Genomic DNA, 13,274 nt, shown 5'->3' with positions numbered 1-13,274 from the left:
TGGAGTAGTAAGGTAATTTTAGTGTTTGATATTGTCTAATCACCAACTCTTTTACACAAGTATGGGTGATGGAAATGTACCATACCCTTACACATTTCTCACTACTTAATGAAGTATGGCTGCTGCATTTTTTCTGCACAACCTTGAAGTTGAAAAACACACTCCAAATCCTCTCATTTTCTCTGCCATTCTACCCCCAAGAAACGGATCCAAAACTATTCAACAAACAAACGTTAACATGGCCTCAGAGCTCAGTTTCTGATCTAAAAAAACCTTCTGGTCGTAATATGTGCAAGTTAAGACTCTTGGGAGCACCAACGAAGTGTCCTCAATAACAACAACCAATAAACAATTCTAAAAATGAAGGGATCCAGCAGTAGCAGTGAGCTAAAAGCTCTAGTCTTTGATGGGGATAATTATGATTTTTGGAGAATAAGAATGACAACCATTTTCAAATCCTATGATAATCTATGGGATATGGTTCAACACGGTTATGAACTACCTGAGATGGAGATCGATGCTCTAGAGGAAGATCTCACAAAAACACAATTCAAAACACTGAAGCAGAATCGGATGGAGGATGCTAGAGCACTTGGAATCATTCAAGGTGCTGTCTCAGACACCATTTTCCTGAGGATAACAAATGAAGAGACTGCTAAGGGAGCTTGGGAAGTTTTACAATAAGAGTATAAAGGAGACACTAAAGTCAGAAAGGTAAAACTTCAGTCCCTTAGAAGAGATTTCGAGTATATAAGAATGAAGGAAAATGAGTTGTTAAAAGACTACTTCACTAGGTTGTTTGATGTTATAAAAAAGATGAAAACATATGGTGAGGAACTGCCTAATGAAAGAATTGTCCAGAAACTGTTGATTAGTTTGACTAAACCCTATGATTCAATAGTGAGTGTTATTGAAGAAACCAAAGACACTGAAACTCTCAGTGTGCAAGATGTGATGGCATCTTTAAGAGCTTTTGACCAAAGACTTAAGCGGCATGCTGATTTTGCACCTGAGAAAGCCTTTCAATCACTCAATATTGGATCTAGTAGCCAAGCCAGTGCAAGCAATCAGAAACCACAGTAGAAGGGCAAGAACAAGAAATGGGAAGGAAAAGGGTATCATAACTCTAGACCTAACCAAGGTAACAACATTAATGCAGGTCCAAGAACCAAACAACAATGCAAACACTGTGATAAATTTCATCTTGGAAAGTGTTGGTTCAAAGACAAGCCTAGGTGCCACAAATGCAACAAGTTTGGGCACATTATGAAGAACTGCAGATCAAAGAATGTGCAGCAAGTAAACCACGCAAATCAAGTGGAGGAAGAAGCAAATGTGTTATGTGCCTTTAGTGCAAAAGTGGAGAAAAACAATGAAGTGTGGTACATTGACAGTGGATGCAGCAACCACATGACTGCACATGAGTCATTACTCATTGACATTGACACAAATTTCATTGGAAAATTGAAAATGGGAGATGGAAACATTGTCAAAGCCACTGGAAGAGAAACTCTGGTTATCAACACCAAGAAAGGAAGAAGATGCATAAGGGAGGTGATGCTAGTGCTAGGATTGGATGAAAACCTACTTAATGTGGGTCAAATGATGGGGCATGGATATTTCCTACTTTTTGGGGGAACTGTGCTTAAGATCTATGATGACAGATCCTTATCAAATTGGTGACCAAAGTGGAAGTGAAAAACAGAAGCTTTCCACTTATGTTGAAGTACTTAGACAAAGTGGCAAGGAAAGCAAGTGTGACAGGTTCTATGAAGCTATAGCACAACAGGCTTGGTCATTTAAACATGACAAGCTTACAAAATTTGCAAAAGCATGAAATGGTACAAGGTATACCAAAGATGGATCAATGCAATGAAACCTGTGAAGGATGTGTGTTTGGCAAGTATCACAGTGATCCATTTGAAGCTGGCAAGGCTTGGAGGGCAACAAAACCACTCGAATTGATTCACATAGATGTGTGTGGACCAATGTAAACAACAACAATAAGTGGGAACAGGTATTTCCTAATCTTCATTAATGACTACTCACGGATGTGTTGGGTGTATTTCATAAGGTTCAACTTAGAGGTATTCATAATATTCAAGAAGTTCAAGGCAATGGTGGAATTACAAAGTGAATCCCAAATAAAAAAACTAAGAAGTGATAGGGGAGGTAAGTACACCTCACATGAGTTCAATGCATTCTGTGAAGTGATGCGAGAATTACTTGACACTCAAATTAAACCCTCGTTTGACAATTGTAGTAGAATGGATAAGTGAGGGATCGTTCTAGACCGGGGATTAGGAGGGCTTGCTAAAACCTTCTAAATTGACTTAAAAACATAAAAACTAAATTAAAATACTCTTAACAAGACTACTATGACTCAGAATGGCTTTGAAAAACTCAAATTGTCTAAAACAATCAAATTGACTCAAATAGAAGCTAGAACTTGATTTAGACGAATTTGCAATTGTTTATGACTCCAAAAGCTTAAAGATACAAAAATAAAACAAATACGAATGATTAAGACTTAACAAAATAGGGGGGGAATTGTGGTTGGACGATATTAAATTAAAAAGACAGAATATAATTAAAGGCAAAATGTAAATATGAATGTGATAAAAATATGGATGATGGAATAGCCAAGGGGTTCTTCTCCACGCATGTTACACTTGCAAACAAAATTGATTCTCAGTTGGTCTTTCGATAAGTTGTGAAACTCAATGCTCCAAGTTAATTAGATCCGCTTAGATTAACTTTCAGATTTCCCTAAATTCGTTGGATTGAATGGAATACGCATTACAACCAAATTATTCTTAATCAAAGTCCCTAACTATGGAATACGCATGATAGAGACATTTAACCAAGATCATTAAGTTCAACGGAAATCATAAACATCGACGAGGCATTCGTTACTATGGAATACGCATGAAACTTATGCCAAGAATTCGTTTAACGCGATTGTTTATAAGCAACCTCTACTACTTGTGAATATAAGTTCATAACGATTAGGTGAAATTCACTTATATTCTAGCGTCATATTTATGCATGAAAATTAAGCTTGCAATCTCAATGAACATACATAAATAAGTTATCAATCAAACAGTTAAACGAATTGAATCCACAACTTATGAAATTCCAACCAAACGTAATCAATTCAAAATGCAAATATAAACATAGTTTCGAATCACCCCCTAGCTAAAGGGGGTTTAGTTCCTCATAACTTTGAAATCAAAGAAACACCTAAACATTCCAACAACTCAAACGTGAATTGTATGAACGTTTAGGCACTCTTCTCTTCCCTTCTCATACGTACAAAACAAAGAGAATTAAATTTAAACTTTGAAATCAAAGAAACACCTAAACATTCCAACAACTCAAACTTGAATTGTATGAACGTTTAAGCACTCTTTTCTTCCTCGTTGTTGTAGCACAAGGTCTAAGGTGAGCTTTGGGGATTATGTGAAGTGTTTTGGAGGGATGGGAAGTGGTTGGATAGTGGCTGCAATGAAGGAGAAAAACTGCACAGAAAATGGAAGTGTTTGTAACTGAAAATGTGTATGGAAGAGTGAATGAATTTTGAGGAGTGTTGGATGCTTATTTATAGGTGAAATGGGGGAACAAAAGAGGGAATATTGCAGCTAGGAGGGGATGAATGATTATGGGTGCATGTGTTTGGAATAATGAAGGGGGAATGTATGTAATAAAACAACTAGGAAAAGTTATGGAAAGTTGGAAATGGGAGTGGGAACTCACGGCATTGTTGGGTTGTTTATGGGAGAATAAATGTATGATAATGGCTAAATAATTAAAGGGAATGAATGGGAGTGACACTAGGTTGGTTATGCATGTGAATGCAAGGAGGAAAGCTGAAAATGCAAGGGAAGCTCACGGCATTGTTGTTTTGCTTCTTGAAATGCATGTGAATGCATTTGAGTGTAATATGAAAAGAATGACTAATTAATGTATGTAGGGTTGATATGCATGTGAATTAGGTTGGAAAGAGGTGGAAGTGGAATGTTATGCAATGATAATGTCTTGTAAAGATGCTAATAAATAATGCATGTAGGGTTAGCTAGGTTGGCTTTGTTTGGGTGCATGTATGTTAATGGTGGTTTTGCATGTGAATTGATGGATTGTTTTTGATGGAATGGATGGTTCTTTGCATGACTATAAGGGATAGAATAAGAGAGAATGGGCTAGGCCCTTTGTTTTATGTCCAAAGTGAAAATAAGGCCTTCAAATTCGTCCAAACTTTGGCTCCATGGATAAGCTATCCAATCCATGCCCAAAAATGCTCCAAATGGCCTCAAAATGCACTTTCTTGCTCCCTAAGCCCTTAGAACCTGAAAACACACAAAAGAAGCATAAAGAACTAAAATAACTAAAGAAACATAACGTAAATGTACGAGAACAAGCCATTTAAGTCGCATGAATATGCTCCTATCAAATACCCCCACACTTAGCTTTTGCTAGTCCTCGAGCAAAACAGAATAAAAACAAATAAACAAAACGACACTAAACACGTAAAACACAACCTAAACCTTCCAACAACCGTCTTAGGGATTTCCAATGCACATGACATGTTAAAAATCATCATTCTCACAGATTTTTAGTCATCTTCACACTTAAGTACATTCTTAATCATAGTCACCATATACTAGTTCACAATTAAGCATTTAAAACCATGTTTTGAATGTAGTAACATGCCTTAGAGAATTTGCTCAATTCCTTACAAGATATGCACTCGATTTTCACTCAGAATTTCTAACTACACACCCTAATCTAGTCATATGTGAGAAGATTGATGTAAACATGAAAACGAACACTCACATATATGTATCATAAAGAGAGCAATTTCTGGAGTTAATAAGCATGTTTAGGTATGATCTCATGAATGGAATGCTACTACTTAGAATGAGAACCAGTGATTCCATAAGCTCATATCAATTTCAAACTCCGCAAATTGAAACACATAACACTCAAGATAGAAGTTGAGGGAGGTAACGGGGCTAAGGGTAATGGTTTAACAAAGAAAGGTAGAGTACACAAACGTTCTTAAAGCAATAGTGAGCAAAGTATTGAATTAGGCACTTAGAATTCCCTTTAGAACGCAGAAGTTAACTTTGAACACCCAAGGGGAAGTCACAACACTTAGGGCCATATTCAAACTTTTTGGGCCCTTTCATCAACAATCACACTTGTGAGTCCATTCTCACTTATTTTCACTCTTTTTCTTTTCTTTTCTTTTCTTTTTTTTTTTTTTTTTTTTTTTTTTTTTTTTTTTTTTTCTTTTTCCCGTGCCTCCTTTAAGACTTAGGCACATACATACACACAAAAATCCCTTCCCCCACACTTATTTTCTGCAACATATTAATAAAAAGGAATTCAATTAAGTCATGCTCACTATCCTTTAAGAACAAGGGTATAGGAAAGTCCTACTCTAGGCTAGGTAAGGGGTGATGTGGGTTAACAAAGAATAAAGGCTAAACGAGGCTCAACGGGGTTAAAACTTACAATAAATACGAAATATGGGAAGTAAGGCTATTTGGTTATGGTGGCAACTACACAACTTCATCTTGATATATGTTATGCAATTCAATGTCATGCTTTGAATGAAACGGATATAAGTTCTAGCATTTAGTTCTATCATGATACAATTGCATTCTAAGTAGTAACCAAGCAAGGAATAATGAGATCATGCAACAACTTTAGAAAACAAAGAATCACAGAAAATAACTCTCCAAAGAAGGTAATGGCTCGAGTCTCACAGGGTTGTAGCGTTTGTTTGAGTTCCTTCCTTCAAGCATGTTACAAAAACGAATTTTTCTTTTATGATTGCATGTGAAGTCATATATTATAACCATAACTAAGCATAAACCAAGAGTAAATCAAACTTTTCTCTATGTTTATAACTCTTTCTAACCGTCATGCAATTATAAACCAAATCCTTAACATTGTGTTGGAAGGTATCCTAAGACACAAACTCACAAAAACGACTCAAAACACTCTTTTTAGGCTTTTCAAAACAATTTTTCAAATTTTTATGTGCTTTTCGGAGTTATAAAACAACACACACTAAAATAGTTTTAAAACAGTGAGAAACAACATGTGAAGTGATAGGTGATAAAATCCAACGAATTTGCATCAAATATACTTAGTTACCCCCCCCCACACTTAAATCAAACATTGTCCTCAATGTTTTAAGCATAGATTCACACAAAGCATAAGTAAATACACAAAAAGCACTTAAACATACTAAACATGGCAAAATGTAATTAACAAAGAGAAGAGTTTAGGGACGCAAATCTGGTTATGGAGTGTAAATTCCATCTTCTCTTTGTTGATTGCAATGAGGCTTGATCTTGATGATCCACAGGCTTACTCTCGAACTGGTTTCCGCCCATCATTGATTTTCCTTTGTGCTACTGGGCTGGAGGATTCTTTTGGTCTTCCCCGAAGGTCTGAGCTTATCCCTTTTGTCTGTTTCTTTGTTCAATCTGTGCAGGAGTGGTCCCTTCTCTGGAAGTGTATCAACCGTTGAAGATGACTACTCGAGAGCAATGCTAGGTAAGCAATCAGGAATAGGTTCCAGGCAGTTGGCTCCAGATCGGAAGACTAACTCCAAGTGCCGGCTGATTGCTTCTTTCACTTTGCCATGCGAGTAAGAACAAGGACAAAGAAAAAGACAGGGAGAGAGCATGATATGAGATACTTTTGCTTTTGACCTTGATGATATGAGATACCTTTGCTTTTGAAGAAGCGGTGAAGGAATCAGCGCATGTATTTCCTCCTGGGTCATATGTACTCCAGGTATCTGGTATCATCTTTGGGGAAGAAGAAAATTTTGAGTAATTCAAAAGGCTTTGCTGGGAGTGCGCCCTCAGAGGTGAGAGAGAGTTGGGCATTTTTCTTCAGGTTTACCCTGCCATAAAAGACGAAGGTCGACATATATAGAGATAATATCAAGTGGTGGTACTTTTTACCTTCGTCGACAAACGTTTTGATCCCGCAAATCCGGCTTTTTGAAATAATGGCGCCTCTTCGATCTCTGAACACGCCTCTTCGATTTCTGAGCAGGCGCCCCTTCGAGTGCTGAACGACACGTGGTAGTGCAGATGCGGCTCCTTTTGACAAAGCTGCACGCGTCTTCTGAAAAGCTGAGAAAGTGTCGCCGAACTTTGCGCTTGTCGGCTAAAGACGTGTAATTGAGATGATGGCCTCCACGTGTTATCAGCTTTGTCAGATATCTTTTGACAAAGCTGAACGCGTTTTCTGAAAAACCGCGAAAGCGTCGTCGAAATTTGCGGAGGAAAATCCGGATCTCTGAATCGGTGGACGCGTCGCCATGGCTTTTTATGGAGCTATCGATCACCCCAACAAATACACTCTGAAGAAATCCCATTCTTGAAAAATCGACTCCGGCCCTTTGAGAATTAACTCCAACCACCCCTTCTTTCTGAACACTTTTGAAAAATGGCAAACTCATCGAACCTTAGCTTGGAATTGAGCCTTAGCAGTGATACGGGCGCGCCGCGTCAAGGTAACGTATGGCGCCCTTCTTTCTTTTCTTCTAACGGTCCTCTCACAGGTGAAGACTCCGTGATGCAGGACGCCACAACAGCTACAATAGTAGCTAGGAACCTCCTCACTCCGAAAGATAGTAGGCTGCTGTCAGGACGGTCCGATGAGCTGGCCGTTCAAGAGTCCCTCGCACTTAGTGTTCAGTGTGCGAGTTCTGTGTCCAACATGGGCCAACGCCTGCTTGCCCGCTCCCGTCAGGTGGAATCATTGATGGCAGAAGTGGAAAGTCTCAAGCAGGAGATCCAGCAGCTGAAGTATGAGAATAGAAGTTTGCACGTGCTTGCAAACAACTATTCGACGGGCATGAAGAGGAAGCTTGATGAGCTGCAAGAGTCTGAAGGTCGGATTCACAGTGACCGTCAAAGGTTCTCGTCTTTCCTCCAGAGGCAACTTTTTCCTGGCTCATCCAGCGCTTGGCCAAGTATTGAGGCCTGGAATGCTCTATCTTCGATGCCTTCTGCTCCTATGCCTTCTGTTCCAACGCCTTCTGTTCCTACGCCTTCCGCTCTGATGCCTTCTGCTCCTACGCCTTCCGCTTCAAGAGTAAAGCCACGTAGTGGGGCCTCAAGCAAACACCCTTTGTGAAACACCATCTTTCTTTGTTTAGCAGTGCCTATCAATAAATCAAACATTTTCTCAATGTTACAATCATAGACTCACATAATTAATAAACAAACAAACAATAACAACTAAACAACCTAAGTAGCGCTAAGACACAAACAAACACCAAAATGACTCAAATGACTCTAAAAACACATATTTTTGGGTTTTTCAAAAGATCTTTTTTTTTTTTTTTTTTTATCAAATTTTCGAAGTTTTATACCAAGACACTATAAAACACTCTAAAAACGCTTAAAACAGCAAGAAACAACATTCTAAGTGATAGGTGAATAAATCCCACGAAATTCATGCAAATACAAATTGTTTACCCCCCCACACTTAAATCAAACCTTGTCCTCAATGTTTTAAGCAGAAAGTCACAACAGAGCAAGCAAATAAACAAATACGAGAAAGAAAGCAAAGTAAGGCAGTAAAGAAAAAGAAAGGAATAAAAATAAGTCTCTTAAAGGGGTTTTCCAAGTTCTTCTCTATTCGGATGCATGGGTTGCCTCCCAAGTAGCGCTTTCTTTTACGTCTTGCAGCCGGACGGTACCTCCGTTTAAGCTTGACTAGGTTCCACGGCATGGAGGGGTACCTCCTCCACGACATGCTCCTCAAACATCTCGTAATAGGGCTTCAATCGATGCCCATTCACTTTGAATTCTTGCTGCGTCCTTGAACTTTTGATTTGCACTGCACCATGAGGGAAAACATTAGTAACAACAAACGGGCCAATCCATTTAGAACACAACTTACCAGGAAACAACCGTAGGCGAGAGTTGAAAAGTAACACTTTCTGCCCAACTGTGAAGGTCTTGGTTCGAATCATTTTATCATGGAATGCTTTGGTCTTGGTTTTGTACATCCGGGCATTCTCATAGGCTTCATTCCGAATCTCCTCAAGTTCATTCAATTGGAGCTTCCTATGAACTCCCGCTGCATCTATGTCCATGTTGAAAATCTTCACGGCCCAATGTGCCTTGTGCTCTAACTCTACGGGCAAATGACATGGCTTACCATAGACGAGCCGAAAAGGTGACATCCCAATGGGTGTTTTGTATGCCGTACGATATGCCCACAGTGCATCATCTAAACGTAAGCTCCAATCCCTCCTTGTTGGTCCAACGGTCTTCTCCAAAATTTGTTTGATTTCTCGGTTAGACACCTCGGCTTGGCCATTTGTTTGAGGATGGTAAGGTGTGGAGACCTTATGGTTGACATGGTACTTTCTTAGCAACGCCTCAATGGTCCGATTGCAAAAGTGAGACCCTCCATCACTTATGATTACTCTCGGCATTCCAAACCTAGCAAAAATGTTAGTTTTCACGAAATCTGCAACCACCTTAGAATCGTTAGTACGGGTGGCTTTTGCTTCCACCCATTTAGAAACATAATCAACGGCTAGCAAGATATAAGTGAAACCATAAGATGGAGGGAAAGGGCCCATGAAATCAATGCCCCAAACATCAAAAATTTCAACATTAAAGACAGGGGTTTGCGGCATTTGGTCCTTGGTACCTATGTTACCCATTCGTTGGCAACGATCACAAGACATACAAAAGGTTCTAGCATCCCTAAATATAGTCGGCCAATAAAAACCACACTCTAAAACCTTGAGGGCAGTGCGTTGTGTGCCAAAATGACCACCACATGCATATGTGTGACAAAAGCTTAGAATTGAGTGAAATTCAGAATCATGCACACATCTACGTACAATTTGATCTGAGCAATACTTCCACAAATAAGGGTCATCCCAAACATAGAAACGTGCATCATTTTTAAGCTTATCACGTTGGTGCTTGTTTAGTTCATTTGGAATTTGTTTAGCCACCAAGTAATTCACTAAATCTGCATACCATGGTTCACTTACCTCAATGGAAAGCAGCTGCTCATCGGGAAAAGTTTCAGGGATAGGTACGGCATGTTCATGCTCCTCGTGGATCATTCGGCTTAAATGGTCAGCCACTACATTCTCGCTTCCTTTCTTATCCCGGATTTCAATATCAAATTCTTGAAGAAGAAGAATCCAACGGATAAGCCTCGGCTTTGCTTCCTTTTTCGTGAGCAAGTACCTCAAAGCTGCATGATCAGAATAAACGATTACTTTAGTACCAATTAAATATGAACGGAATTTATCTAAAGCAAAAACCACAGCTAGAAGTTCTTTTTCCGTCGTGGAGTAGTTCAATTGGGCATCATTGAGAGTCCGAGAGGCATAGTATATGACATGCGGCCGCTTGTCTCTTCTTTGTCCTAGAACAGCTCCTAATGCATAGTCGGATGCATCGCACATGAGCTCGAACGGAAGGCTCCAATCTGGAGGTACAATAATGGGGGCCGAGACTAGCTTCTCCTTGAGTTGGTTAAATGCCGAATTACACTCTCCATCAAACTTGAATGGCACATCTTTTTGAAGCAATCGGCAAAGAGGGTTGGACATCTTGGAGAAGTCCTTGATAAAACGCCTATAGAACCCTGCATGGCCAAGAAACGAACGTACCTCTCTAACCGAAGTAGGAGAGGGTAAGTGACGTACAAGGTCTATTTTTGATTTATCTACTTCAATTCCTTTTTCTGAAACAATATGTCCTAAAACTATACCTTGTTTCACCATAAAGTGACATTTCTCCCAATTCAAGACAAGGTTAGTTTCAACACATCGTTTCAAAATTAAGGTCAGATTATCCAAGCAATTATCAAATGAACTCCCAAATACACTGAAATCATCCATGAAAACCTCAATGATCTTTTCAACAAAATCGGAAAATATACTTACCATACACCTTTGGAAAGTGGCCGGTGCGTTGCATAAGCCAAATGGCATGCGACGATAAGCAAATGTTCCAAAGGGACATGTGAATGTGGTCTTCTCTTGATCATCTGGGGCTATCACAATTTGGTTATATCCAGAGTATCCATCAAGAAAACAGTAAAAGGCATGACCGGCTAACCTTTCGAGCATCTGGTCGATGAATGGCAAAGGAAAGTGATCTTTCCTAGTCATGGCATTTAGCTTCCGGTAATCGATACATACTCGCCATCCAGTCTGAATGCGTGTAGGCACGAGCTCATTCTCATCATTCTTGATAACAGTTACTCCGGACTTCTTGGGAACGACTTGAACTGGAGAGACCCAACGGCTATCGGAGATAGGGTAGATCACTCCGCAATCCAAAAGCTTGATTATTTCCTTCTTCACCACTTCCATCATCGGAGGGTTGAGACGGCGTTGAGCCTCTCGGGATGGCTTAGTCCCCTCCTCAAGAAGTATACGGTGCATGCATGTGGTAGGGCTTATTCCTTTAATGTCGGCCAAAGTCCACCCTATGGCCGTTTTGTGCTATCGCAGCACCCTCTCAAGCTTCTCCTCCTCCATTGCCGTGAGACTTGATGAAATGATGACGGGCAATGTTTCGCCTTTTCCCAAAAACACATACTTCAAATGGTCCGGCAACGGCTTAAGTTCAAGCGATGGTGCCTGAACAACAGAAGGTAGCATCTTAGTGGAAACTGAATTTGAAAGTGAGAGTGGAACCTTACCATATTGTTGTGGTAATGACTCAAGGGCTGCCACAACCTCAATTATTTCTTCACTAGAACCCATTGCAAAGAATTCCTCCTCCTTGCCGTGGCCTTGCATTGGCCCAAATCCTTCATTTTTGCGCTCTATGGCCTTAGTGATGGTTGTTTCCAGGGCGTCCTCATTCAATTCTTCAAGGTATACCTGCGCCAAAGAATCGATAACATCAATGGAAAAACAAGAATGGTCATCAACGGGATATCTCATAGTTTCAGAAATATTAAAATCAATCACTTCCCCATCGAATTCCATTGTCAAGGTGCCTTTGTATACATCAATCTTCGTTCGGGCCGTCTTCATGAATGGCCTACCAAGGAGAATCGGCAAAGATGTAGAATGGGCTGAATCCTCCATGTCTAGGACGTAGAAATCAGCCGGAAAAATTAAATGGTTCACCTGCACAAGCACATCTTCCAAAACTCCTTTTGGATACGCGTTAGAACGATCGGCCAATTGTATAATTACACCATCTTGTTTTAATTCACCCAAATTCATAGATGCATAAATCGAATAAGGCATGACATTTATGGATGCACCTAAATCAAGCATGGCATGTTCAAAACGATTATGTCCAATCACACAAGGAATCGTGAAACTACCGGGGTCTTTGCACTTGGTAGGCAGTTTACGTTGCAAAACAGCGGACACATTCTCGCTTACCTTCACTACCTCTTTGTTTGCCCTTCTTCTCTTTGTATTGCATAGGTCCTTGAGGAATTTAGCATACTTTGGAACCTGTTTGATTGCATCGAGAAGTGGTATGTTCACTTGCACCTTCCGGAACGTTTCAAGAATGTCCTTCTCGCTTTCTTCCTTTTTTTCTTGCATGAACCTACGAGGAAAAGGTACATTGGGCAGATTAGGACGTGAAGTACATGAATTTGAACTTAAATTACCTGATTTGGCCGAGTTAGGGTGATCTGCCTCAGGTTGTGTCTTCTCTTCATCTACTTTCTGGGCAGATGTGGGATTGTTTGGCTTGGTCCCAACTTCTTTTCCACCCCTTAGGGTGATGGCCTTGGCGGATTCGAATCCTCCCTTTGGATTGACTGTGGTTGAGCTAGGAAGCTTTCCTTGCTCTCTAATCTGTCCAAGGAACTCAGAAATCTGCCCTATTTGTTTCTTCATATCCATCATCTCCTTCTCGTTATTTTCTATCCGGTTGTTTTGATTTTGCAACCCCTGCGAAATAGAGGTTAGTAATTGCATAGCTTGATTACTTTCCAAAGACGTACCTGAATGAGATGATGCCGAAGGTTGTTGGGATTGTTGGGGTGCATACGGCTTGGAATAAAAACCAGGGGGGTTTGGCCTAAATCCTCCTTGTTGGGCAGCTTGTTGTGGCTCCCTCCATTTGAAGTTTGGATGGTCCCTCCATCCGGCATTGTAAGTGTTCGAGTATGGGTTGTTTTGATTTTGTCCTTGGAAACCAATTGCATTGGCAGATTCCCACCCACCATTCTCGATTAGTTGAGGGCACTTGTCGGATGGATGCCCTTGAATTGAGCAC

The 13,274-nt window shown here is 40.1% G+C and overlaps 2 protein-coding genes across 2 annotated transcripts in view; both read left to right on the top strand.

Annotated features, from left to right (window-relative positions):
• The window catches only part of LOC137713190 (uncharacterized), a 33,057-nt gene that overhangs the window by 9,349 nt on the left and 10,434 nt on the right, over positions 1 to 13,274 (top strand). The gene's annotated exons all lie outside the window — the stretch shown is intronic.
• On the top strand, positions 757 to 1,683 carry LOC137712158 (uncharacterized). The gene is made up of 2 exons (XM_068451287.1): positions 757 to 1,079; positions 1,281 to 1,683. Exons 1-2 carry the CDS (start codon positions 757 to 759, stop codon positions 1,681 to 1,683), a joined length of 726 nt encoding a protein of 241 aa, XP_068307388.1.

The sequence above is a fragment of the Pyrus communis genome, chromosome 13 (assembly GCF_963583255.1).
Source record: "Pyrus communis chromosome 13, drPyrComm1.1, whole genome shotgun sequence".
Lineage (NCBI taxonomy): Eukaryota > Viridiplantae > Streptophyta > Magnoliopsida > Rosales > Rosaceae > Pyrus > Pyrus communis.
Note: the sequence above shows the minus strand (reverse complement) of the source record. Positions and strands in the feature narration are given on the sequence as shown.